Here is a 27,873-nt window from a genome sequence, read left to right as displayed (position 1 = left end):
AATGTTATACAGACTATAATAGTTTATTTTTTGTTTTATAAAATCTTTGCATAAGTTGAGTTTTCATGATCATTAATTAACTCCTAATATTTTGCTTTTGAATCAATTCAAATTAAACATTTATTTGTAAAATAGGCCGGATTTTCATGCTTCAACATGAATGATATAACATGACACGGCGTTTTTATTTTTATTATTTTTTGTTCAACATATAAACTAAGGGTGTGTATTCAATTCTGCCTTTCATAAGTTTTTAAAGACTTTGATGAACTTTAAAAGTTTGGAAATATTCAATTCAAATTTTGAAGGAGTCTTTAAAAGTCATATTATATTCAATCAATATTTTTAAAGAGTTTTAAAAGTGAGTGATATTCGATTAAGACTTTTAAGTCTTTAACAGTGTTTTCAAAAGTTATGAACTTTTATACTTTTTAATTTTAGGACTTTTTGTAAAAAAAAATAAAATAAAAAAATTCTCAAATTAAATAGTTGAAATCGAACCATCAACCCCACAATTTTAAACTTTTATTTCTACCAACTATGAATGTTTTTTGTCTCCATATTTAAACTTTATAAACCTTATACCTAAATTTAATAAATTATTATTTTTCATTGTCTTATATTTTCTTTCAAATTACGTACATTGTTTGGTAGAGGTGAATAAAAATATTAGGAATGAGAAGAAAATAAGTGGTATAAAGACTAAAATGTTATTGTGTAATATATTTATCTTCTTTATATTATACATAATAAAGCGGAATCTAACCACAAAATTTTTCCTCAAAAGTGTGAATGCATTTTGATATAAACAAGATTAGCAAGTATGAATGCATTAATTGTGAGGGTAGATGTATTTATACATATTTTTTTGAAGTTATTATGTGTATTTATATTTTATAAATTATATTTTAGAGTTAATACCTCCAATGGTCCTCCGAGTATTAACGATTTACCAGTTGTGGTCATCCGAGTTTTAAATGACCTCCAATGGTCCTTCATGTTTAAAAAAATAACCACTCGTGGTCCTAATTCTAAAAAAAAAAAAAAAAAAAAAAAAAAAAAAAAAAAAAAAAAAAAAAAACTCGAGTTTAAAATCACCACGAGACGTCCTTAAAGGACCATGATGAGTGGTTATTTTTTAAAACCTGGAGGACCATTGAAGGTCATTTAAATCTTGGATGACCACAACTAGTCAATTGCTAATATTCGGAGGACCATTGGAGGTAATGAGGTATTAACTCTATTTTTTATTATTATAGCTCTATATCTCTCTATATTAAAGCATAATGAAGTATGGAAAAACATTTATTGTGTTCAAATTTATAGGTAAAGTTTTATATTTAATATAATTTGTGTATATATTAATTTAAACCCCAATTATAATTAATTTGACTCTACATATATAAAGAGGAGAAATTAGATATAAAATAAATATAGTTCTTACATAAATAATATTTTTCAAATGAATAAATTTTTTTGTGGAGATTTTCGACAAATATCGCTTGTTATTTTATTTACAAGTTTTATTTAAATTTATTGATAAAGTTTTATATTTAATATAAATTGTGTATATATTTCTTCAGTTATAATCAATTTGACTCCACATATATAAAGAGGATAAATTAGATATAAAATAAATATTTTTTTTTTTGGAAAGTTACTGGCTCTATTACATTGTAGTATCTGTTCATATACTTTCTCAACCTACTGAAACACAAAGAACCAATAACGCCTCCACTAAGGCTTGAACTCATAATCTTCCAAATGGAAGTCCAACTCGGATACCATTAGACCACATAGTCCTGGTAGATATAAAATAAATATAGTTCTTACATAAATAATCTTTTTCAAATGTAAATTTTTTGTGGAGATTTTTGACAAACATCGCATGTTATTTTATGTACAAATTTTATTTAGATACGTTAGTTATATAATTAAAGTAGTTATTTCAAATTCAAAAATTCTTTCAAAAAAATTCAAATTCAAATTACGGAGTATAATACAAGTAACAATAAATTTTAAAATCAACATTTTTAAATTAATAATAGTTTGTGCATCGCACGCGACAATTATTACTAGTATATATATAATATATAATAATAATAATAACAATAACCAATGATACTTTTGTCATTTCTTATATATTTTTCATTTCCCACTACCATTGAATTACAATTCATCAAAAGAGTAAATTGTAATACGATCCAACAAAATAATGTAATTGAGATTTTAATTCAATTACAATTTAATTATATCCAACCAAACGCCCCAGTGAATACGAGTTTCTGTTGTGAATAAAAACATTATCATTTATTTATCATAAATATACATTGTTGATTTGTTGCCTAATAATTTGTCTCCTGTATTAAAAAAGGGAAATTATTCTCGGATTGGACACCCGAGCCTCAACGCTAATATGCGCTGAGCTGTCGCTTCACCTTTTCCGTTATATCAGCGACACGAGTATCTCTTTACAGGATTTAGGCCCCATTCCCAATTGTGATCGAGGTCAATTCTTACTGGATTATACTTTAATTCTGGAATGGCGAGATTGAGAGAATGGAGAGCGGGAATGGCTCTGCTGATGATCGTCGGGAGGCTAACCTGCGCTCACACTCTCACTGCGCCGTTCCCCGCCCTCTGCTGCTCAAAGTATTCGGCTAAGGACTGGATTTTCGCCCTCCCGGATTCTACATGTTCGATAGATGAAATCAAATCTTCATGCTCCACCGCTGTAATCGAGGTGCACAAATTTATGCAAGTAAAATTTGTATTTTTTACTGTTTTTTTTTTTTTTTTTAAATAAAAAGTATAATTTATTATAGCAATTTGATCATGCATTTCATTATTTACAGTAATTTTCTGATTTGTTACTCCTTTTAGTTTTTTTACTTGTTTGGAAATTAGTTGAAAAGGTTTTGATCTTTGGCTTTGCTGTAAATGATGCGTTTATTGTTATGAAAAAATGAATAAATGATGGGTTTGCTTATATGTATGGTGAAGGGAGATGAGAAATCATTGCAGAGGGCACTGGATGTGGTTCATAGGAGATCGCATGATTATGTTGCTTTGCTCTTCTACGCTTCTTGGTGCCCTTTCTCCAGGAAGTTTAAACCAATATTTTCTGTTGTATCTTCGTTGCTTCCCTGGGTTCCTCATTTTGCAATTGAAGAATCAGCCATTAAACCGAGGTCTGAGCAGCAGTAATTATTTATAGCTATAATCACTCTGCATTTATGTGTTGATAATCAGGAATTTGACTACTTTCAGTACCCTCTCAAAATATGGAGTCATTGGGTTCCCTACTTTGTTCCTTATGAATTCTACAATGCGCTTTCGTTATCATGGCTCCCGGAGTCTTGATTCTCTGGTTGATTTCTATGGTGATCTTACAGGTAAGAGTTTTTTTTTTTTTGAAATCCAAGACCTTTCTCCATTGCTCGTAATAAATTGAAGGATGTGTAAAAGTTTATTTTGAAAGAGAGATTGTACATTTACATTTTTACACTCTACGCTCAACAAAGCTGCTGTAAAAGTTTAATTTGACAGTCAGATTATACATTTATATATGGATTATATGATATATGATCAGCAAAGCTGCTGTGGTACAGATGTAATGTAATTCATTGACTATGGAGGATAACCTTCTTAGTTCTTAAACCAGCTTCATATTCTGTTGTTTTCATTTTGTTGACCTCTGATCTTGTCCAGTTATTGCATGATAGCCAGAATGTTGAGTGTTCTTACTATGTTTGTATTTCTTTCTGGAGAAATAGGTGCCGAGACATCATCAAAGGATAACATATCTCTGGACAAGATCAGATGTTCCTCAAATAAACACAGGGATGGTGGTAGTGAGCAGGAAAGCTGCCCGTTCTCCTGGTCAAGATCACCTCAGAACTTTCTTCGGCAGGAGACATATTTGGCCTTGGCAACTGCATTCGTTCTTATGAGGTTGCTTTACGTCATTTTCCCAGCTGTGTGCAGGTTTTCTCGAGCCTCCAGGAGATGCATTTTAAATCTGAGGACAAGAAGCTCGTGGGAATATCCTCAGCTTTGCCCAAGCCGAGCAGTACAGTTCTTTAATTCTTTGAAGGAACCATGTAAGAGAAGTAATCTGCAGGAAGGAGCTATGAATGCCAAGGCATGGGCATCCAAGTCTTTGGCTTCTGTTTCAATAGGAGATGCAAGCTCAAGTCGGGCAGTAGCAGTAAGTTCTACTCACTGATTAATTTGATGGCTAAATCTAAACAACATATTTTCTTTATAAATGTTCAGCCTACCCTTCAATTGGATTGTGTGTTGTATACTTGTATATCACTTCTTTTATACACCATTAAAAGAATAATGCCACCATTATTGTGTTCAAATGTATGTATGTATCATTTAGCTAACTTTTGATTTTAGATTTATGTTCACTCTGTATACCTCTCTCTCTCTCTCTCCAGCCCCATTCTTCACTCCTCCAAAAACAATATCCATGTAGAGTAACAACTAACATGAAATGTGTATATATGTATTCAAAGAAATATAATTATGTTGGCTTGGATATCTCTGACTCTGAGGCTGCAGAGTTAACCATTTGATTAGTGCTTCAAAAGATTGGGTGCTTTCCTGTCTTTTTCTGGCATAACCCAAACCATTCACTTGCTTTGAAGGTTTTAATGTGCTTTTAACATAGTGCAACAGGCAAGAATGACAGAAATGAAACTTTGGTAAGGGCCTGCAATGTTTTTGCTTTAAAGTTGAGCAAAAATTGAATTGTATGCCAAAATTGGCTTGAGTATTCAAAATTACTGCAGAAATGCAGATTGCTGGATGATTTGATTTGGTAAATTACCTTAACAAAATAGTGAACTATACTAAGAAGACTCTATGGATTGAGTTTACGTTCTCGACAAAAATCTTTGATAATATATCTAAGATTTGATCCTGTAACTTTTTCTAAGGAGAATCACAGATATGCTTAATTCAGCACAAGATGCTTAGCACATTTTTATGGTCTATTTGAACTATGTTTGATGTATTGTGTACTGTGCTGTGTACACGTGGTTGGACACCAAGCTTGGAAGAGTGGATAGGCTGTGTTTGGTTGAAAATATCGAATATCAAAATATTCCCACTTTTTTCTAGAGCTTTTCATATTAAATTGCATCTAATTTTGTTAGACTGAACTGTCATAATTTCATTAAATGCATGTCTCTAAGCTAAAATATCCCGAAAATTTGTAATCAAGAACCCTTTTTTCGATTTCTAAAAAGAAAAAGAAAAAGAAAAACTTCTTTTAGACATATAATATCTGATATCTTCACTAATGTGAAATTAAACTGAATTCTACTTGAATTTTATTTATAAAATTTAAAACTTTTACTTAAACGAAAGCTTTCATTTCTTTACAATTACACTTTTAAAATACTTCTAGTTTATTCCCACGCCCCTTGGTTCTTTATTTTTATTTTTGCAATAATTATTCCATACCGAAAATGTTAATTGTATACAAGTGAGGGTAAACGATTTGGTTAAGCGTTCCATAATCGGGAAGTACTGTAATAATTCATTGTTAATCACGTTATTTAAAGCAACAATTAGTATATCACTCAATTCAGTCAATTCATTCAATTGTAATATTATTATTGTTGAGCATATATATAATACATAAACATAAATGTGCAGTCTAACTATCGGTGACAGAACATATTATCTAATTTTGTATCAGGATTGATCCCATACACAAGGTTAAATACTTAAATCTCTACATCCCTTGAGAGATATGGTCTACGTGTTGCTTAGAGCCCGTCAAATCTTAAATTTGAAGACCCTAATTGGCTAAAAAACTCAGAAATGCAAGCAAGTTGAATGTTGCCACAACAAATTGTGTGCCATGTCCACAGAGCTGTATGAATGTACACTGAAAACAACTAAAAACAGACATGGCAAGCACACATAGTTCATCAAAAGTTAACTTCCAGTTTGGTTGAAACACATGTACAACAGTCAAAACATTGTTCCTATATCTATAAACCCCATGATTGTATGATAAAGAAGATCACATAATAACATATGCAATCAAGCCAAAAATGAAGAGGCACAAACCTGAGTTTATTACAGGAACTCCCAGCCAACTTGATGATTATTTGGCCTTATAGAATGTGTATATATACTATGCAGTAGAACCCCTACGATATGATACAACAGGAACCAGAAACACGAAAAAGAATCACCTGATCCAATCCAATCCGCTAATATACACACAAATTGACTGTTCTGATCAGGCTAGACTTAGTAGTACAGTACATGATCCACTGCGTGCGTGCAGATTCATTGTCTGAATGACCTTGTTATCCCGATATCTTGATTCTCCCATTCCTGGATTTTTGTCGTGCCACGCGTAAACCAATCACCTGCTATCAAGTTCAAAAGAACCTAAAGATTACTAATGCCCGAGGGAACTACAAATGCTGCACAAAGAATAAGTCCTGTGGCATGTGCTCCATCTCAACTAAAAGCCTAAGCTGATAATTGGATTGCACATTAATGGTTATATGCTCAACACGCCCCCTCATGTGTGCGGAACCCATGACCTTTGGCATGGTTCTGATACCATGATACCAAAGTGAAGCATGTGCTCTATCTCAACTAAAAGTCTAAGCTGATAGTTGGATTGCACATTAATGGTTATATGCTCAACACTATGTATCATTATATATATATATATATATATATATATATATATATATATATATATATATATATATATATATATATATATATATATATATATATATATTGTTTACTAATCTTGAATTGATCTTGACAGTTAAAGATTCATAGTTTACTTACCCTGTCTGGGGCAACCGTTGCCAGTTCATTAGCTGATGAGGCTGTTGATGCCTTTGCAAATAAGAGGTACTGGTGGTGCCAATGGTGGTGTTGTCATCGCCAGCAAATTGATCCGAGTAATTCGTGCTCGAGGGGGACCATACTGGGACGACGCCCCGGCTGCTGTTGGAAGAATCAGCAGTGGAGTCTTCAGAATTCCTTCTGCGTATATTAGGTTGTGGCGGGGCGTTGGTGTTGATGTTTCGAGCTGCTTGGATAACAGTTTGGCCTGTATTGTTCCTCATTTGAGCTGCAGTTATTGGCACTTGGGCTCTGCTATCCACGCCCGGGTTTGTGAGGTCCATCGAGCTCTCTTCTTCGTCCCTGAAAAAGGAAGTAATGCTGGGAACCATCTGGTCTTCATCAGCCCGGATAGTGGCAGGATTGTTGTTGTTGTTCCTAACTGGTTCGTGGTTCGTCTCCATTTGCATGTCTTGAGGGAATGCGATTGGCGAGAAGTCGGTCGAGTCCCCGTGTCCTTCCTCCATACCATTCTCGATTGCAGCTCTCGAAGCTGCCTCGAGCTGCCACATCTGTGCAAGGGCGTCTTGTAGCCTCGCTTTTGCTGCATCAATTCCAACGATCGGGAGAGGATAGTTGGATCCTAGCTCAATCCCAGCTGCTTGCAGAACAGATTCCGGGGCGTTCCAGGGATGGTGAATCCACTCGGTTGGAAGCCGAACAAGTTCAGGAAGCCACCGACGTACATACTCCCCATTCGGGTCACATTTGTAACCTTCAAACTGGAAAAAAAAAAAAAAAAAAGACACGAAATCATGGCATTCAGAATTGTACATTTTCCTCAATATGAAAACACAAGAAAATGAAAACCGATGCAGAATTGTATTGCAGCCTGATTCTAATGCACACAACCGAGGGAGGGCGTGGGTAAACCCTACCCACCCTAGCCAGCAAAGGATCACAAGGAGGTAAACCAACAAGAAGGTCAATAAGCCGTACGACAAGCAATGTTGAAAAAATCGCTAGGCGCCTGGGACCGCCTAGGAGGCCGACAGCCTAGCGCTTAGGCGCCGATTATTGCGATTTTTGCAACACTGACGACAAGAATGTAAACGTGTAAATTCATCTATCAGTTTATACCTGTGGATTATCAATGCGGTCTAATTCGCGGCCATCGGGTATGGTGCCAGAGATGTATTGCCAACCGAGAGCATCACTCTCGAGATCTGCATCTAATAGAGTATCCCAAAAGTACTTCACTCCCCATCTCCATGGAAGCTGCAAAACTTTGACAAAGAAACTAGAAACTACAACGCGTATCCTATCATGTAGCCAGCCGGTTGCCCAGAGCTCTCTCATACCAGCATCCACGAGAGGGTAACCAGTTCTGCCTTGCCTCCACGCCTTAAAGTAGCCCTCGTTAATTACCCATGGGAAGTACTTTAGATGACCAAGGAGAGGCCTTTCGTGGCTGTATGGATGGTTAAAGCTCATATATCTCGAATACTCTCTCAGCCCAATGGATTTGAGGAACAGATTCACACTCTCTTCGCCTGCTATGTTCCCTTCGTTGGCCCAGAGAACTTGCTTCATTCGAACCAGATGGAATGCTTTCCGAACGCTTACTTCCCCAAAGTGTAAATGCGGGGAAAGAAATGAGGTTGTTGCACTATCAGCCTTTCTTCGGTTCTGTGAGTACTCAATCAATGGCCCGTTTATAAAAGCTGTTAATGCCTTATCAGCATTCCTCCAACCAGGGGACCATGCCCGAGCAAGAAGTGCATTGCTTCCTTTCTCCAATTCATCTTCAAATACTAAGTTTACTGAAGGACATCGAGACACATCACCTACAACACACAATATACATATAATGTTTTAGAATTTCAGCATTCACTTCAACTTCAAATTGCCCAGAATGGTGTTTGGTAAATAGCTGTTAGCTGATAGCAGATTGTGTTAGTGGGTTTAGCATTAGCTGATTGTAGAAAGATGTTTGGTAAATTGGTCGTTAGCTGATAGCTGATTACATGCAAAAAAACATTGAAAACGCACCAGAAACAATCCGTTTAGGAGGGAGAAGTGGAGCCTCGGGATCATAAGGCATGCTAAGGCATCTATCCCAAAAAGCGCTGAAGGTTGTGAAAGGGTGACCTTCATCATCCACAACTTCCCAGGGCTCATACAGCAAATCAGAATTGAAGGAGCGCACAGTCACACCTTGAGCCGTTAAAATTTCCTTTGCACGATGATCCCTAACAAGCGACAACGGATCTAACATAACATCAAACAAAACAACGTTAATTACCCCTATTAGCTTCATATACATACAGTCTATGAAAAGGCTAAAGGAACCACCATCTCCTTGATTAAATTTTCAACAACCATAACAGGATATGACAATCTGCAAATTCCCAGTGTCCTTTACAAATTACAAGTTTACAACACAGTTTATAGGAGATTCGAAATGGTAACAGAAAAACAGCAAATCTGCAGCCAGAAAGTACTCAAAAAACACAATTTTTGACATGCCAAGGTTGCAATTTAGCACCAGAAGAAATGACAAAACCCCATGTTCTGATGATAGATAGATCAATGTGAATCAATCAATAGATTACATTACCTAAACCTAGAGAAACCAAATGACAAAAGGGAACCATGATTCATATATTCAACAAAGATGAAGAAAACCAAAACACAAAAACAAGGAAGCCAGAAAGCAGAAAGAGATGATCCATAGAAACTGACCATATAAGTGGTTGAAGAAGAGGTGAGAGGCACCAGTAGACTTGATAACTTCAATCAGAGAGGAAACACTGTCAGTAGATCTCTTTGTGATTAGGGTAGTGCCCAGACTCCTGAGAGAAGAATCCAGATGAGCCAAACTCTGCTTAAGCCACCATCTTGAAACCCTGCCAGGATAATAGTGCCCTTCTTCCTCAGGAGCCCAGATGAAGAGTGCTATGATTGCCCCAGACCTCACCCCTGCAGCCAAAGCAGGGTTGTCTTCCACTCTCAGATCCCTCCTAAACCACACTATACTGCACCCACCACTTGACATCTCTCCAGAACTCCAAGAACCCTAAAAGCCCAGAAGATTAGAAGAAGAAGAACAACAAAAACACTTCCTCAGTTCCTCCTACCTACAACACACCATGCCAGTGTGTCTTTCTTGGCCAGAGGATGTGTGTATTGTGTATGTAATTACGGGTGTAAATCTTATCCTGTCCAAACCCCAATCTTGGTTTGACCAATACATGAAAAATTCCAGACCATAAATAACAATAAAGATAATTTTCTTTTTAGATAAATTTTGTAATAAAGCTCGGATCTTTAACTTGTCTACACATGTATGTCTTGGGAATTTTTAAATGAAAAGTAGTCCTTTCTGATTTTGCTGCTATTTATCAACTTTATAATATACCCAAACACCATATAATATTATTATAAAAAGTTTTTTTATGAATGTGTTTAGTAAATTATCTCTAAAAAAAAAAGTAACTTAAATTAATTCTCCCAATTATTAGGGGAATCTTTGATTTTCTTGAAATTACCACTGGCTCAATTTGCAGCCAAGAAGACCTTTAGGAGAGAGAAAGGCTGAAAGGGACAAAGATAAGTTGGTTGGTTAAGGTTTAGTGGGGACTGGGGAGTAGCAAGAAAACTGCTGGGCAAATTGCAGCCACACCTTTTTTTCTTTCTTTTTCTTTTCTTTCTTTTTTAATCTTAAAATATGGAATTTTTTATTTTAATTTTTATATTTTCTCAACATACATTATTCTAATCTTAAATCTCCAAAATCTTTGTCTAAAAGGGTAAACATTTTTTTTTTTTTTTTTCAATAACTCACATTCTGGGTTTCGACTATTTTCTGAGCCCATAAATCCACCTCAAGTTCATGCGCAAATTATGTTGTGCAATCGAATGCACCATGCGCATGGTGCATTTGATGCAAAACGACGTCGTTTTGGTTAAAAAACGCGCGTCCCATTTAAAAAAAAAAATCATGTTCGATTCCCGGCAATAGCATTTTTATATATCCATAAATTCATAACTATATATCCACAATGAATGAATGAAGTAAAAATCCACAATGAATGAACTAAATATCCCTAATGAATGAACTAAATATCCACAATGAATGAACTAAATATCCATAAATTTATAACTATATATCCAGAAATTCATAACTATATATCCACAGCGAATGAATGAAGTAAATATCTACAATAAATGAACTAAATATCCACAATGAATGAACTAAATATCCATAAATTCATAACTATATATCCAGAAATTCATAACTATATATCCACAATAATGCTATTGCCGACAATCGAACCTAATTTTTTTTTTTAAGTGGGACACGCGTTTTTAGCCAAAACGACGTCGTTTTGCATCGTATGCATCATGCGCATGGTGCATTCGGTTGCACACCATAACTATTGAAGTTCATGAGAACGTAAATCGAATCAAGTTTCAAAAATTAACATCAAATTATACATTTTTGCGTGTTAGTGACAGAAATCAAACTCCCACCATATTATTATGAGTAAATCTTAAATGAAGTTTCTTATCCACTATATCAATGATATCGGAGCATGAGACTTATCCGATAAAAGAAAATCAAAGAATTCCCAGCTAGCTGGATGGCTATGGCTTCTCTAGTCCTCTCTCTTTGACAAGTTGGAAGGTTTGTAGCATGTTCAAATTTGGATTTTAAATTACTGCCAAAAACCTGTATTTTGCACATATAGATTGCACAGAATCTTTATTTGTATGAATTATTGCAAGTTGAGAGCTATTCCGATCCTTTTAACTTACACTATATCATTTGAAAGGAACTTGACAACAAAAATTAATCAAAAACTTTTTTGCTCATTAAATTATCAAAATGGTAGTTGGGCTCGAACTTGAACCTATTATTGGAAAAGAAATGCACCTTAGCATCAAATAATACAATAAATATTAAATATCATTACTCTACACTTCTTAAAAAGTCTAACCAGTGAAAATGAATGGTAATTTTGTAAGACAAGTTGACGAAATCTAAACCTAAGTTGGAAAGAGATGTGACTTACCACCACACTACTGTACGTTAAATGTATGTCAGTGAGTTTTATTTTGTCTTTTTGTTTTTTGTTTTTTTCTTTTTAATACTTAGGAACACATAATGGTACATGACTCGACGCGCTGCTGCACCTATAGAGTTAAATGTTAAGAGATCAAGTGTGAGTGCTAGTCGAGGAAAGATAAAAACACAGATGCCAACCCACATGCGATGTCATCCAATCAATAACGAAGTTCTCTTACTATCACGTGCAATATACACTAAACGCTATTACTTATAAAAAAGTTTGTCCATACATGAATATAAAAGGACCCCAACCCGGAAGTTGCCCTTGTCGATCTACCATTGACATATAGGGTTTGGTAAATCAGTGGAGAAGACGACATTAATCACAATATGTCATATTGATAAAATCGAATCAAACTGTGATTATTAACCAATTAGTACATCTATTAAGTCAATCAGTTAAACTATATATGCCTCATAATATCCATACACGAATATAAAGAAGATAAACAATACCTTCACAAGTCAGTAATTTAAACTTCTAGCCAGCGGTCTTTATCTGTAGCGGAATTTGTCACTGTCTGAGTTGTAAAAATGGGCAATTTTAAGCATTTGAGAGGTAGCTAGGATAGGGTGCACTATGTTTGAAGTGAATCTGATTCTGAACTATGGGCTACCAAATTTTGTGCAATGCAAAATTAAAGTGATCAAGTTGGGAATGTGGTGTGAAAGGTAAGGAGGAGGAGGGAGACAGGCAGCATGGGTAAACTTTATTGAGTGGGGGTTTAGATGATAGGGTGTGATGACTCTTTGGATTATTTGGCCTTTTATGTGAAGTGGGGCTTTCTTGCTTCCTATATATATATATATATATATATATATATATATATATATATATATATATAATTTCTTTTATTGGTAAATAAGGAAAATTCACAATTATTAGTCAATGATGTATACTGGGTAAACTCTGTTTTGTGATTCTAGTTTAACAAAGGACTACAATAAGGTAAATAAATACGGAGTATAAGTTAAGTTGTCTATAATTGATCCACTCAAACAAAAAAATAATACTCCCTCCGTTCCATTTTATGTGTCGGATTCGATTAACGATGCTTGACTAAAGTTATTTTTAATCCAATTTTTCATAATATTAAATTTAGTATTAGTATATAAAATTTATATATTTAGAAACTACACTAAAAACACTATTAAACACAAAAAATCAAATTTAAAAATAATCAAAGAATAATAAAGAAAATAAACAAGGAACAAATAGTTGATTTGACCAATGAATAGTAAGTACGACAGATAAAATGAGACAAAGTGAATAATAAACTAATCATTATAGTTAAATTTAAAACATTGTGGTTGCGCGACTTTCTTTATGGTATTTTATTTGAATGGGGAATTGAAGGCTTAGATTCCGATAATAGGTTACTGTTTAACAGTGATGTGTGAATTTGTGATGCAGACATTACGCATATATTGTGGGTTGTACTTAACGCACATTCCATAGGATAATCTCGGCAACATATTTGCCACATAATCCCTCATTATTTCACTTCTTAACGTGTTATTATTATATTCCATATTTGTAGATATTATTTTATAAAGTACTATTGACTTTTTTTTTTTTTGAGAAGCCAAAGTACTATTGACTCTGATACAATGTAGTATTTGTTTATATATACTTTTTCAATTTATTGAAGCACAACAAATTAATACCGCCTCAGATATTTAGTTATCCAGAGTTTTGATAGAATTGTGATCAGGGTAAATTATAAATGAAATGAATTACAAAATGTGTTTAAATAGCTTACAAGTCCTGCAAAGTGATTATACACAGATGCTCACAAATCAAATAGGCCAAAATTCCATACCTCATAAGTTATTATATTGTGAACTATGATCTAAAACGACATCATTGTAAGGTACTATATATGATTAACAATTAATCATGCTTACTCTTCATCCAACGCTAGAGTCATGATCCTGGTTAGGGGACATATTTAACTAGTATTATATTAAGTAGTTGTGGGTTGGAGTATAAAGAGTATTCACTTTTTAGGCTTTACAAACAATACCATTAGAAGATGTACATTGAAAATAATTTAAAGAATAAAAATAATTTTTTTTCATTGTCAATAAATAATATAAGAAAATAAAGATCTGTTTTTTCTTTTTAAAACTTGTTGGAAGCAAGATGTTTTTGTGGCCACCCAACTAGTATTTTATTCTTTTTATTTTTTGAAAAAAAAACACTATAATTTGTATCAATAATATGTAGGAAAAACTACGAAAAAAGGGTGATAATGCATCATATTATATGATATTATGATGAAAGTTTTCATCGTAACAACATAACAACAATTTTCATGTCATTATATTTTGATAGAAAGATGAGAGAGGCACTATATTTTGGTCATGTTTGATGAAATAGTTAGTTTATCATTTGACTTTGGCTTGTTTGACCATTATTAGTTGTTTGATTTGGTTAAACAAGCAATATGAGCATATGAATAATTAGTTTTTTGTAAAAGTTTATTTCTCTAAAACACAAAAATTCATAAACCTGTTCAAATTAAAGCAGTTTTTTCAATCAGTTTTTTGTGAAAGTCATTTTGTATGTAATCAGTTATCAACTAACAGTTAATTTTATCAAACATTTTTCTACAATCAGTTAATACTATCAACTAGTCAAACCCTCTATTTGCCAAACACCCCTTTCCCTATTTATGGTTGGGTAGGTTGCAAGGTGTATTTCATTCCTTCATCGTGAGGTTTCCTCCAAATGGGAGGATAGTTCATGTGACAATACTTCAAAAAGACTTGAAAATAGGGTCCACTTTGATATTTGATGGAAAAGTAGTGTGTTCTTATACACTCAATTGAATGCACATAGAATATAGTTGTTGAAATTGTTATTTTTTTTACTTAAAGACATTAGTTATGTCACAAAATATTTGCATACGTATAGTATTTGTATGTAATTGATTTGAATGGAAATGACATTGTATTTTTCTGATGAGAAAATCAACATCAATTCATGAATAGAATTTTTTTTTTTAAATTTGATTAACCAATATAGATTATATTTTAATTCAATTGATGTTTTTTTTAGTACTATTGACTCTATTACAATGAAGTATCTGTTTATGTCCCTATTAAAACTTAAACTTATGATTTCTCATTTAAGAGAGTCGCTTCATGTCACTAGACATCATTGGCTAATTCACTTACAGGGCGTTTGGTTGGAGGAGGGAAATTATGTGGGAAAGGAATTGTAATTCCATGGGAGTTGAATTGCTGGAAATAAAGTGAGAATTTAAATTCCATGGTTGACAGGAATAGAATGACTGGGAATTTCAATTCTAATGTTTGGTATACATGGGAATTGCAAGGAAATAAGTAGTATACAGTCAAAAATGTCCATTATTATTGTTAGACATTAATTTTAGGTTAAAAAAGAAAGAGGTAATATCACTTTTTTCTTTTCCCAGGAATTAAAATCCCAGGGAAGGACATGAAATTTTAATTCCATGAAAATGGAGGAATTGCCCTCCAATCAAACTACAGAATTTAATAGCCTTTGGAATTAAGTGGGAAGGGAATTTAAAATCCCTCCAACCAAACGCCCTGTTAATGTTAATTAACATAATGATGAGTCCCATGAAGACTAATATAAGGTGACAACTCAAGAAGAGAAGGAAGGGGGTTGGAGCAACATAAGAGGATAGGTGAGATGGCAGCGCATGTGGGCATGGCCCCACAGCCCGTATCGATGAGACTGCCTCGTTTGTCCGGTGACCGGTGACCGGCGGCCCCTTTCGTTTTTTCTTCTTTCTGTATTATGTATTGCAGGTTGAGTGAATAATGTATTGAGAAGTACAAATAGTGGATGCAGTAGTGCAGTACTACCATTAGGCATCTTGTCTAGTGTCTACAACCTTCTATAACTGTTTATGAATTATGCTACCATTTTCAACCCTCTTGTTATATACTCCCTTGTACTATTTTATGTGTCTAATTGGCTTAAGAGTATGAATTCTGTACCGGAAACAAATTAGTAATTCTGTATCTTATGTTATAAACTTATGTGTCTTGTGTTATGAAATGTTGTACCTTACGAGTATGAATTTTGTACCTCGTCATTTTGATATGTTTATGTATTTTATATTGTGAGCTTTTGTGTTTTATGTTATAAAATTCGGTACCTCGTCATTTTGATTCAGGATCTACAGTGCTATGTGGACTCTAGTCAATGATATAAATTGCTGTTATAGTAGCAATCTTTATATCGTGCACTAGGACGCACTGTGTGCCCTAGCCCAAAACGACGACGTTTTTATAAGTTGGTGGGGAGTTGATGCGACGAACAACATTCCGTTCGTCAAATCCCGTTACAATTTTTTTTTAACACTTGTGTTTATGTGTTATGTTAAGAGTTTAGGTGTATTGTGTTTTATGTAGTATATTAGATTATATGTATTATGTTAGGAGTTTATGTATATTCTACTATGCAATTTGTACATTCGAAACGGCAGAAACGAACAACAGATACAAAACAACGTAATTTTGGTCAGGACGCACGAGGCAGGGTGCACGATATAATTTGCCTTATAGTAGAGAGTGGGCTAAAATGCTATAAAAGAAAACGTGCTTGTATGGGCTTTTGCTTTTCATATTAGGCTATAATTAAATTGGGATGGTCAGATCATGGCAAACGGCAAATTATGCTGTGCATCCGTATGCACCAAACATGGTGCATACGGATGCAAAAACGACGTCGCTTTATTAAAACGCGCGTCTCCCCTTAAAAAAAAAATTAGGTTCGAAACTATAATTCCATAATCGATGAACTATAATTTCATAATTGATGAACTATAATTCCATAATCTAATCTATGAACTAAAATTTTCAGAATGAATGAACTAAAATTCCAGAATCTATGAACTAAAATTTCAGAATCGATGAACTATAATTCCAGAATCGATGAACTATAGTTCCATAATCGATGAACTATAATTCCATAATCCATGAACTAAAATTCCATAATGAATGAACAAAATAATGTTGTTACTAGGAATCGAACCTGAATTTTTTTTAAAAGGGGAGACGCGCGTTTTTAATAAAACGACGTCGTTTTTGCATCTGTATGCACCATGCATGGTGCATACAGATGCACAGCATAACTATTCATGGCAAACAGGCATCAATTGGATGGCCACAACCTTCCTCTTATATTGTCTCATGACTACCGACAATGGGGAGCCTATTCGATGTCGAATGAGATCAAAAGTTCATCTTACACAAGCTTTTGAAGCAAATAAAAATAATGAAGTTACAGTCTTGAAGAAATAGGCATTGGCTTTCAAAAAAAAAAAAAAAAAAAAAAAAGACATTGTAAAACTAAATGATTTCTATCCCTATAATCCTATATGGAAGAATATATTAGTGATTTAGTGTAGTGTAACTTGATATATATCAACCCTGTATCACCAATGGATGCTACGAAGAAAGGATGTCCTACTTGGATTTGAATGGGAAGCATCTGACCCATCAAAAGCCTTTCTGTGACTTCTTGGAATGCATGATATCCCGTCACCTTTTCTTGGGAGGAGTTGTCTCGTATGGAGGGAGGGGCACGCCAAACACCCAATCAAGAACATTTAAGTACTTGGATCGGAAGACATCCCGTTCTATAGCATAACAATGCATTATAATTGCTGTTGAAATGCTGAAAACCACGACATCTGCTCTCCTTAGACTCTTAGTCTGAGGCAAGTACCCAACGTCAGAAATTGTAGTGAAGAAGCTTTCAATGGCCCGTGCCAAGCAATAGAGCGAGATCTCTATCCGCCTGCTCTTCTTCTCAATTCCCAAGGCCAAACCGGTAGGAAACTGCCAAAGAATACAAATGATAAACAAAAGGCTAATAAATGTATTTATTATTTTTAAAGGACCATGTAGGTAAGATTTCTATTTCTTGTTTAATACCGTCCCCACTGCCACCATAGGTACGTTACATCTCTTTAAGAGCCTGAAAAGAATGCAGGTCCATAACCTAGAAGAAAACAATGAATCTTAATTAGTCCAAAGAAATCCATATGTATTTCTAGGCAATTTCATAATGCAAGTGAATGTAAACAGAGATCCCACATCTAATTCAACTTTTCTTGACGCTAAGCTTCATTAAGAGTCAATAGAGTAGATAATTTAGTTTTTCATTTCAGTTCAGAAAGACCAAGGTCTGGCATTACAGGTATATTTTTAACCCCCCAAAAGATGCATTTATAATCAGGAAAAAGTGTATATAAATATTGAGGTAAACTATGGACGTAAATCAGCGTCTGTATATTCTTCAAAGAGTTTTGGAACAATCAGCAGGGGACACAACTTGGGTTTTCTTTGGCATGTAGTGGTTGTTCTATTAGTTGTTTTACTACATGAAATGAAATGACATTATTGTGAAGGCATTTTGCCATGCTCTGGTTGGTGGTAAGTGAAAAACAAGAATCAAAAGAAATATCATAAAATAAAAATTGGGAATTGGGACTATTGGAGCCTTGGAGGTCATGTGAAATCAATATATCAAATGACGTTTTTATAAAAACGCAGAGTATCTCCATATCCACATGAAAATTTAGAAATCCTAGGCTCCTAGCTGACAAGTGTGCCTGGGACACCTTGCTCACTCTAAAACAAAATCATTGAATCGTTGTAGCAAAAATGAAGTAAAACAAGTAAGCTTCATGTGAATAAGTAAAAAGAAAACAACGTTAGGACATAACTTGTCAAATTAATTGCTTACCATGCAGAAGCACAATACACTGAGAGAAACAAACTAGATCTTGCTGTCCCAAAAATACCCTTCCATAAAATTGTTTGATGTCTGCAAGGATATGAACATAAAAAATTTAAAACCACAATATAAGAACCTGAAAAACTTGATAGGTTGTGGTCAGATGGAGATCAAGGTTAGAACAGAAAAGGTCATTTCAGTGAAAGCTTGAAGATGTCTCAGATGAACTATAAGCATGCATAAAGAAAATTATAAAAAATAAGAGATAAAAGAAGCATTTTTCTATCTTGTTCAGCAAATTTTACAATTCAGCATAAAGAGAACAAAAAGCAGAAGCATAATCCATTAGCCAACTCTTCGTAGTCTGTGATTATGGCTTAGCTTATTGCACCAACAGCAACTTTCCTATTTCTGACTGAGAATTGAAAATTCATTCTACTATAGCCAAGACTGTTTCACTGATAGCATATGTATGCTCAGAAATAGCATAATAACCTAATGTCTAATGACACAGTGTCATTGGACTAGCCACCACAATAAATTCCTTCTACAGAGCAAACTTTCAATAGACCACATACAAATCAATATAATAAAACACAAATTAGGGGAAGATGGGAAATCATAAACTGCAAAGAAAACCACAAAAGTGAGTACCGTTTCAAGAGGCCTTGCCGATGCACTATCAGTGCAGGGATTAAGTAAACCGGTAGGTAGACAGGTAAAGCTCTCTTATAGGCTTGAATTAGGAATGTTACAAAATGTGCACCACATGCTTGGTTTCCATGTATCATCTGCATAAAGATGAATTTCTCACGTATCTGTAATACACATAAGCATGGTTGAAAAAATCGCTAGGCGCTCCTCGGGCGCCTAGCGCCTAGCTGGCGATTAATCACCCTAGGCGCCCGTGTATTTTTTATTTTATTTTATTTTATTTTATTTTAAAAAAAATTAAGACTTGATTATTATAAATTATTTAATACTTTAATAGTTAATACTAAAATATTAAATATTAACCTAAAAAACAGCTAGGGTTTGAACGATTTAGGATTATTTCGCTCAAAACGACGTCGTTTTGAGTGAAATAACCCATTTTAAAAAAAGAGGAACAATAGCTAGTCAGCCGCCTAGACCACCGATTATGGTGATACGCTAAGCGGCCGGCCGGCGCGATTTTTGCAACAGTGCACATAAGAGAGTAGTGGCTGTGCACTGGCATGAACATAGATGGAGTATACATAAACGATAAATATAACTTCAAACTCAGATAATCAACATTATGCATGTTGTTAAAAAGCAGTTACCATCAGTACTATTTCACACAAGCACACAGCTAAACTGGTAAATTACAGGGACAGTGAGTAATTGAGAATATGCCATCAAGTGCACAAAGCTAAAATATATGGGACATAAAATCACATAATTGGCCATCATATAAAAATATTTCTTAGAAGAGTATACTTGTATGAGCCTAGGATCAAAAGGAAGAAGATCAAGACCATAGAGATCATATTCAACTACTTTTCACCTTGAGACTCAGAGTTCATTATGTGGTCTGATAAACATTGGGCACTTCAGATGTTCATTCAAAAGAATGTTAAGTTATTGAGAAGATAGTGAACCTTTACTTCTATTCTCCATACGAAGGAGAATGGTCTGGAAGAATATTCCTAGAAGGTATTTGTCCCACAATACCATGGAAAATATTTCATTTACATGATGTATCCCTTCATCAACTTGAAGGTACAAAAGGGTGTGATTTTTAAAGCTATCTAAACCCTTGTGTCACTGGGGGGGTGGGGGGTGAGGAAAAAAAACCAACAAATACTAATTTTGAAATGTTGATCCATACCGAGCAAGGAACTTTCATCTGTGGATCAAGTTTGATGTTTACACCAGTGGACTTGTAATACTTTTCTATCTCAGCCAAATTTTTTACAGGCCTGCCACATGCAAGCTCTTTCACGCCTTTCAAGATAGCAAGGTCTTTTCCTCCATGTTTATTGAGAAAGGACTTGTAAGATGAAGCCAGACTATCTTGCTTTAAAATATAAGCTGACCTGAAATACATCGTTTTTTAGATTAAAAAAAAAATTGAAAAAAAAAAACATCTCATAAGAGAAGGACATCTGAACACATCTGAAAGTACAAGGTCCCCATCCCCCCTTATAACTACATCAGTGGAAAATGGAAATGCTGGACTTCATATTCATAAAGTGGGTCAGACACAGTTAATTTTTTCAGTACTTTTTATATAAAAATGTAAATCTATCAAAAGAATATTAATATGTGATGGGTTTAAGAGAAAGTTATATTGCAAAGATTACAGATCACTGAAACTCTGAAAGTGCAGGTTATTTTTCTCTATACCCAAGCATCTCTAAACAATATGAGACAATTCAGTTTCGTAGCTTGGGTGAGCTTCAAGCCATCACACTAGAAACTGCAGAGTGTATATTGCATAATGTGCTCAGTTTGAAAGATTTCTTTATTACAGACATTTTCATGTCATTACATTGTTATAAGTTATAACCCTCAGTTAGTACATTAACAGACATACAGAAGTACTTGCACAAATCAACACCATATAATATGTAACAAAGGTAGAGTATAAACCATTAAATATATGATGGCATAGAATAGAATCCAAGAACAATATAAAAAGGGCTGTTATAGAGGCTTACAGAATTTGGGAAGAGGAGAGGCACATCAGGAAAATGTCCCCATGCCTCCAAGTTAGGGGCTTACAAATGTGCCCAAATCGTTCACTTTTTATTCCACAACGTGATGCCAAAACAGCTGCTCGCATAAGAATGTAAATGGCTAAGCTTGTATGCTGGTTATCAAATCCAGTAAGTAACAATGAAGGCCCTGCTATTGCTCCTGCAAGCAAAGCTCTCCATGTGGCTGTCCTAAAATAGTAATCAAGAATGAAGAATACTACAGCAATTAATCCCTATTGCAGTAATTTCATCACCTCAAAAGAATAACGAAGGTGCAAATCGTTCCAGAAATTTAAGATAAAAAAACCGAGCCTACCTACGGTGACCACCTAGAGCCGAAATAATTTCATCGACTGAAACAAATGTACCAGCAAATGTGCCGAGAAATAGACCGTATCTTAGAGTTTCTTTCACTGCCAAAATTACATCATCGCTGCCGGAAGTCATTAGCGCTTTCCTAAACAAAGCATCAAATTAATAACTAAACAAATCTACAAACACATAAAGCTGAAATCAGATATTAAGGAGACATAATTTACTTGGCGAAAGGCAAGGATCGCCTACGGCGGAGGCGAGCAAGAACGGAGAAAAGAGCGAGGCCGCCTTTGAGGCCAGCGCCGATGGTGAAGCCTTTGACGGAGGCAGTATATACTCTCCAGAGCTTATCATAGTCCTCAACGGGGTACGACTCCAAGCTGAGCAGAGAGCAAGAGGAAGGCGAGGAAAGGAGGCTTGACCGCCGGCGATTGCAATGCGGGCAAGTGCCGTCGCGTTCTTCGCCCGCTAATGAGCTCGTGCATGTGCAGCGGCCTTGAGCTGAGTCCGCTGAATCTCCCGGTCCATCGTCGTCCGGCGGCATACCGGCAGTTCGGTTTTGATGCGAGAACACCGCGCCTAGCTCGCGAATCGGAAGCTCTCTACGAAACAACTCGGAAGTCTGAACGGATGCTTGAAGAAGCTCGAGCTTCGTTATTATCGGCAAGCGAGTAAATGAATTCCACGTGGCACTTTCCTCAGTTGTAAGTTTTAAACGTATTTCTTTTTCTGTTACTCATCACTATTTCATTTTACCTCTACTCACTTCAGTCACTTGACCAACTACATTCTATATATTACGGAGTATATTATAATTCTATTCTATGTACTTTATTATTATCCAATATAAAATACTTTTTTTATATTGAAAACATAGGGGAAAAAATACACTTTAAAATACATATCTTGCTAGTCTTAGACATCATCTTATAGTAAATCATGATCCACATTATAAAATGAACTACAAACATAAAATTTTGAATTAAATTTTATTTATGATATACTACTTAAAAACGAACATTCAATCTATTGTGGATCATGATACACGGTATAATTTGTAAGTGTTAAAACACCAACTTCTTGTTGTTCAATATGAGGACAATCAATCACCCGAGAACAATCAATCACTCGCAAACTCCGAACATGCTAGAAGGAAACACACACAAGAAAACGAGTGGCTAAATGTATGCATTCACCGCACCCAAGTTGTTTTTTTATTTTCAAACTCGCCTTATGACCTTAACCAGGAAAGGTAAGTTATCCATAATTGTCCGAACTTATAACATTATGATTAACAAGTCAATATTCGAAACAATTTACTTAGTTGGGTTACCCACTAAAAATAATTTTATAATGTAATATTTCTGTCATACTTAAAAATAATAATAATAATAATAAATTAAGCAATTACCATATAGTCCTCAATATTACATGCTCAGTGGTAATAGGTTAAACCCCTACAAAGGGGCTTATGGCCTGCTTGGCTTGTTTAGTAAATAGGTCAGACTTATGCCTATTTAAAAGCCTATTAAATTAAATAGGTCCAGGCTTATATGTAAAGGTTTGACCTACAAACCTGCATGTCTGGCCTATATATATATATATATATATATATATATATATATATATATATTACTACATTTTGTAACTAATGTATTTTGATATTTGTAATATAAACCTAATATATATAAGTAATATCTGTGGGCAAAATCTGTGAACTGAAAGAAACAAGGGGTACAAAGGTATGATTTAACAACACTTTCTATTAAATTTTGATGATGAATAGTAGTGAGGTACAACTTCCTGCTGAAGTTCAGAATAGCATTGAAAACAAAAATGAATGCAGTTAGGTTCAAGATGCCCAGGATGAGTAAATGGACACTAAGCATCTCTGTTGATTGAAATCTGAAGCTGGTTTCTATCTACTGCAAGAGTGCTAACTGGATCTCCAGGTGCAGCAATGTCCTTTTCAGTTTTGTATACAAGAATTCGTGTAATCTCATCATTCCACTTTAAGAACAATCTTCATGAACTCGTAGACAAAATAGCTTATGGAGGCGGAAGGTAAAACCTGATGATTGAAAACGAGAGTTTAAATGCATGTGACTTTTGCCGGAAATTCAGCACTTTTAAAATGAAGAAAAGAAGCATTTACCTGTAGTAAACTAGGGAATAGTCCTGTATATAGAGCGGGAATGCCTCCTTTCTCAACTATCTTGGTAGTAATTGCCAATGCACTCAGTTTGGGTGCTCGGCCTTGCAACTGAAGCTGTCTTCTCACGACTTCAAATGGATAAGTGGCAGCTTCTGCACAAGCACCAGCAATGGCACCATGCAGCAAAGTCCTTAACGGTCCTAACTCAAGTTGCTCAAAAGCATTCCTTTCCTGATCGTGTTGCTTCAAACTCTCGATTCTTTTCCTTCCTTCAGGTGAATGTAGATAAGCTGACTTTAATATATCATATACACCATAAAAGACGGCTCCTGAAGGTGCCATACTCAGAATGGAGGGTACTAGGCCCTTATAAAGTGAAAAGAATCCTTCAGTTTGGATCACATGGCGAAAAGCTCCAATTACACCACCCAAAGCTTCCCCACCATGTGCCACCAATTTAGTCCGAATCTGAAAGATTTATATGTTTTTCATCATATTCACAAAGACTGTATAACCACTATAAAACAAATATCCCAGATATGTTTGGATACAAAGGCAATCCGCTTGAGGTCGTGAGAAGACAGCTCGACCAATGTTAAAAGCACAACCTAGTTTTATAAAAGAAACGGCTGCTTCCAGCAGGTGCGTGTAAAAGTTATAACTTACAGTGTCTAGTGGCAAGCAAAGCACAGTAGCAGTAATACCAGCTGCTGCACCAGCAACAAACCTCTCGGTGTTTGTAGTTTCTTCATTCCCAGATAACCTCAGAAGTTGCTTTCTATAAGTATCATAAGCACAAAAGTTGACTGCCTTAAAAGGAGCAGTACGAAGAATGTTAACAAAGTTCCCCTTCCAAAAGCCTCTCAAGCCTTGTGTAGTTGCAATCACTTTGATGAGTTCAAATATGTTCCTCTGTTCACCGCGAACTATATATTCCAGCTTTAATCTCTCAAGTGGAGCCACAAAAGTTCTGATAAAACAAGATTCATGAACCAAAAGAAATTTGAAATAATAAAAACTAACAAGGAAATAGCATCTTGCAGCAGTTGTCCATCACCATTATTTCCAAAGGGTGAAACAACACAACTGATGCAAATATAGGAAATTTTTTTGATTTATTTAATAGTTATAATCTGTATTCTGTATAGCTCAACTGATTATCTCAGATGGAAAGAGAAGGCTAAAAATCTCAAACACTGGACACAATCATGTAGCATCAAGTCTGAAATGTATGGTACAAAAGTAATATAGTGATATGGACTCCATAGCTGGTTAAAGTTTTAAGTTTCAATTCAACCCTTAAGTAAGAAAACAAAAGAAGTTACATTTTTAATCCAAATTGAGTTATCAGGGCGTTCCTTTTGTGTCAGAAAATAGGGCAAAAGGGAAACTTCCAGTGAATTGGAGTGTGTCTGGGCACTTACAAATCCATTTCTGACACTAATATGTGGTCCTGGATCAACTATCAAACAAGGCAGATGGCATCAACCCTTTTCACTTGTATGGTTTATGAACACTGAACAGTGTTACCCCGATTGAGCCTTGGCTAATCCCCAAAACTTCCTGTACACTCTTTCCTCCGGAACACAGATATTGGTCACAATCTTTAAAAACCAAAAGTAGGAAGAACTATGCTACCCGAGAGTGGTGGGCAAGGGTATCCCCACAGAGTGTGCAGGTAAATCTATTGCAATCCCTGCCTAGACAAAGACATTTATCCTCATCAAATGAACCAGCATTGCTGTAAGCAGGCAGTCTCCAAATATATCAAGTCACTTGTTTCGTGTCTGAAATATGAAATTCTAAGAGAGAATAAGCAAAAGTCCAATGTGTCTAGACATTTTTTAAGGTGTATAGGGGATACACTCTTCCCTCTTCCAAATGATAAAAGTTTCAATAGATTTTGAAGTGTTCTCTATATGCAAATTATTTGGGCATCTTATGTCAACCCCCTACAAACACGCCAATAATCAACAATGGAAAAAGGTAATCCAACATTCCAACATTTCTCTACATCCCCCAACACCCTATACTCAATGAAAACAATCTTCTCCAACACTCCGCTCTAGTTATACTATTATATACACTTCAGCTCTCCCTCCTCCACACCCCCTCCCCCTCCTTCTCTTTTCCTCGCTCTCTCTCTCTCACACACACTCATATGCCTCATATGCATAATCACACATCAACACAAGGAACGAGTGTGCAAATTATATTTTTATCGGTATGACCATTGACAACTAAATACTGGGGAAAATTAGATGATTTTGTGAGAGAGATCCAATATAAGCCAAAATTTTTAAGAGATTTATGATCCAGCCATTACAGGATATCATGTGAAATATGGAAATATAAGTTATTAAGACAAAGACTTAGTGTCCAATCAGATTTTAATCTGATTAACTAGGAACATGGATTCGAATAATTCATGCATCATTAACATTTTTCAGAACTGGCCTTTGGACAAATAACTTGTCTCTAACATGAAGAGAATTTAAGTTGATATACCAACCTAAACACCATTTTCATCCTTAATTAGAACTTGACCTAACACACACACAAAGGAGCAACCAACTAAATTGGAGCTGACAATATCAAACTCAAGCATGATTACTAGGCAAAGACTTCTGGAATCCATGTGTTAATCCGTTTTCTAAGAATAGCAATCAATATGTTGAAATCAACCTTTAACATCAATGGTTATGGGCTAAAAATTACAACTAAAAGAACAAAATGAATAACAGAGCTGAGTGCAAATGAAAGGCACAAACCTTGATACCATAGCGGCAACAGCGCCAGCCCATAAGTGCTTACTAGTATTCACAGCGCCCTGTTTCCCAAACCCAATCCCTCGCCGCCGTCCCAAGGTTGCGCCACCTTCCCCGCCTCCTACACTACCAACCTTATTGCCGTTAAGCACCAAACAATCCCCGGAATTCCCGTTAAGCCCATCCCCTTTTTTCTCCCCTATCGACAAGCTCACAGATAAAAACAACTCCCCACTAGCACTTCCTCTGCGGAACCCCGGCCTCCGGCGAGATTTTCCAGTTAATGCGTTTAAAATCGAAGGCGGTGCCGCGGGCTCGAGAAACAAGCCTCCGGAGAAGATAATCGAAGCTGGGGTGTCGAGATTTTGCGATTGATGTTGAGACGGTAGATAACTCTTGAGCCGGATTGCGTTGTCGGGTCTTGGCATTTTTGTGAAGTGCAGTTTCGGGGATTTCTAGACATTCAAGCTGTGTGATTTGTGCGAAAATGGTGGCGTTAGAGGATACTGGAAATGGCGGACTCTCAGCTTTGCTTCCATCGCCGCACACACCCCATACTGCTTGTTTAAAACCGCTAAGCTGTTTTGTATTACCATTTTTCTCTAAACGCTTTATTAATATCGGGAATTTGGGAGATTTATGTGTGTGCTCATGCTGCACGTGTAAAATTAGTTACACCTTATCATTTGGAAAAACATTTTAAAAAATTCCATTAGTGATTATCACTACAAATTAAAACTTTAAAACATAATATTAGTAATACAATATTGAGAAGATAATGTAGTTAGTAACTTACTACTATAAATATATAAAAAAAAAATGTCATGATTGCTATATTTAGTCAATGGTGGATTCAATGATTTTTTTTTGTGAATTTTGATTACATTTAACAATTTGATATTTTTACATTTCTAAAATTAATGTTTTGTAAAATATATATTGCACTAATTATTTAAATCAACTTGCAACATTCAAACGTAAACAATAATAACGTCTTATTATTATTATTTTTTACATAAAAATGAAGGGAACCCTGATAGCAGTAACTAGTTGGAATCCTTCTAGAATAGGGGAAATTACGGCTCGAGCATTAAGAACCGCTTCATACACTCCTAAAGTGAGATAAGTGTTGTACTATTAAACAATAGTAAATATATAAGTGTTGCTATGGTATTGATGTATAATTTTGTGAG

At 35.1% G+C, this 27,873-nt stretch overlaps 4 protein-coding genes across 7 annotated transcripts; 1 reads left to right on the top strand and 3 right to left on the bottom strand.

Annotated features, from left to right (window-relative positions):
* Positions 1 to 2,410: 2,410 nt before the first annotated feature.
* Positions 2,411 to 4,410, top strand: LOC109149661 (5'-adenylylsulfate reductase-like 4). Of its 2 annotated transcripts, none has more exons than XM_019297573.1 (4): positions 2,411 to 2,743; positions 3,004 to 3,191; positions 3,271 to 3,395; positions 3,771 to 4,410. In XM_019297573.1, the coding sequence occupies exons 1-4, from the start codon at positions 2,543 to 2,545 to the stop codon at positions 4,226 to 4,228; spliced, it is 972 nt and encodes a 323-aa protein (XP_019153118.1). In that variant the 5' UTR covers positions 2,411 to 2,542; the 3' UTR covers positions 4,229 to 4,410. The 2 variants fall into 2 exon arrangements, with proteins under 2 accessions (XP_019153118.1, XP_019153119.1); XM_019297574.1 differs by having other exon boundaries at positions 2,419 to 2,743; positions 3,777 to 4,305.
* A 1,534-nt stretch (positions 4,411 to 5,944) lies between these two features.
* LOC109149660 (cryptochrome-1-like) lies at positions 5,945 to 10,148 on the bottom strand. 3 transcript variants are annotated; one of them, XM_019297570.1, is made up of 5 exons: positions 9,586 to 10,148; positions 8,893 to 9,111; positions 7,981 to 8,687; positions 6,841 to 7,622; positions 5,945 to 6,458 (listed from the first exon to the last, which is right to left on the bottom strand). In XM_019297570.1, the coding sequence occupies exons 1-5, from the start codon at positions 9,896 to 9,898 to the stop codon at positions 6,434 to 6,436; spliced, it is 2,046 nt and encodes a 681-aa protein (XP_019153115.1). In that variant the 5' UTR covers positions 9,899 to 10,148; the 3' UTR covers positions 5,945 to 6,433. The 3 variants fall into 3 exon arrangements, with proteins under 3 accessions (XP_019153115.1, XP_019153117.1, XP_019153116.1); XM_019297572.1 differs by having other exon boundaries at positions 5,945 to 6,401; positions 9,586 to 10,147; XM_019297571.1 differs by having other exon boundaries at positions 5,945 to 6,404; positions 9,586 to 10,144.
* A 7,056-nt stretch (positions 10,149 to 17,204) lies between these two features.
* LOC109149841 lies at positions 17,205 to 22,406 on the bottom strand. Its single transcript, XM_019297849.1, has 8 exons — positions 21,982 to 22,406; positions 21,759 to 21,899; positions 21,404 to 21,631; positions 20,572 to 20,779; positions 19,374 to 19,510; positions 18,729 to 18,809; positions 17,915 to 17,981; positions 17,205 to 17,818 (listed from the first exon to the last, which is right to left on the bottom strand). Exons 1-8 carry the CDS (start codon positions 22,299 to 22,301, stop codon positions 17,519 to 17,521), a joined length of 1,482 nt encoding a protein of 493 aa, XP_019153394.1. The 5' UTR covers positions 22,302 to 22,406; the 3' UTR covers positions 17,205 to 17,518.
* Positions 22,407 to 23,502: 1,096 nt separating this feature from the next.
* On the bottom strand, positions 23,503 to 27,272 carry LOC109149838 (probable mitochondrial adenine nucleotide transporter BTL3). Its single transcript, XM_019297846.1, has 4 exons — positions 26,684 to 27,272; positions 24,579 to 24,882; positions 23,913 to 24,380; positions 23,503 to 23,828 (listed from the first exon to the last, which is right to left on the bottom strand). The coding sequence occupies exons 1-4, from the start codon at positions 27,106 to 27,108 to the stop codon at positions 23,760 to 23,762; spliced, it is 1,266 nt and encodes a 421-aa protein (XP_019153391.1). The 5' UTR covers positions 27,109 to 27,272; the 3' UTR covers positions 23,503 to 23,759.
* Between the last annotated feature and the right edge of the window lie 601 nt (positions 27,273 to 27,873).

This window comes from Ipomoea nil, unplaced genomic scaffold (assembly GCF_001879475.1).
Source record: "Ipomoea nil cultivar Tokyo-kokei standard unplaced genomic scaffold, Asagao_1.1 scaffold2159, whole genome shotgun sequence".
Classification (NCBI taxonomy): Eukaryota; Viridiplantae; Streptophyta; class Magnoliopsida; order Solanales; family Convolvulaceae; genus Ipomoea; species Ipomoea nil.
Note: the sequence above shows the minus strand (reverse complement) of the source record. Positions and strands in the feature narration are given on the sequence as shown.

Coding starts and splice junctions, on each gene's coding strand:
- LOC109149660 (XM_019297570.1), bottom strand. CDS start 9,898: ATGTCAAGTGGTGGGTGCAGTATAGTGTGGTTTAGGAGGGATCTGAGA. Junction 8,688..8,892: donor TCCTAAACGGATTGTTTCTG/GTGCGTTTTCAA, acceptor TGTGTGTTGTAG/GTGATGTGTCTCGATGTCCT. Junction 6,459..6,840: donor CAACGGTTGCCCCAGACAGG/GTAAGTAAACTA, acceptor TTCTTTGTGCAG/CATTTGTAGTTCCCTCGGGC.
- LOC109149838 (XM_019297846.1), bottom strand. CDS start 27,108: ATGCCAAGACCCGACAACGCAATCCGGCTCAAGAGTTATCTACCGTCT. Junction 24,883..26,683: donor GTTGCCGCTATGGTATCAAG/GTTTGTGCCTTT, acceptor TTGTTTTATCAG/AACTTTTGTGGCTCCACTTG. Junction 23,829..23,912: donor TATTCCCTAGTTTACTACAG/GTAAATGCTTCT, acceptor TTCAATCATCAG/GTTTTACCTTCCGCCTCCAT.
- LOC109149661 (XM_019297573.1), top strand. CDS start 2,543: ATGGCGAGATTGAGAGAATGGAGAGCGGGAATGGCTCTGCTGATGATC. Junction 3,192..3,270: donor GAATCAGCCATTAAACCGAG/GTCTGAGCAGCA, acceptor GACTACTTTCAG/TACCCTCTCAAAATATGGAG. Junction 3,396..3,770: donor TTTCTATGGTGATCTTACAG/GTAAGAGTTTTT, acceptor TTCTTTCTGGAG/AAATAGGTGCCGAGACATCA.
- LOC109149841 (XM_019297849.1), bottom strand. CDS start 22,301: ATGCCGCCGGACGACGATGGACCGGGAGATTCAGCGGACTCAGCTCAA. Junction 21,632..21,758: donor GCTCTAGGTGGTCACCGTAG/GTAGGCTCGGTT, acceptor TTACTATTTTAG/GACAGCCACATGGAGAGCTT. Junction 19,511..20,571: donor AGATGAAAGTTCCTTGCTCG/GTATGGATCAAC, acceptor ATCTTTATGCAG/ATGATACATGGAAACCAAGC.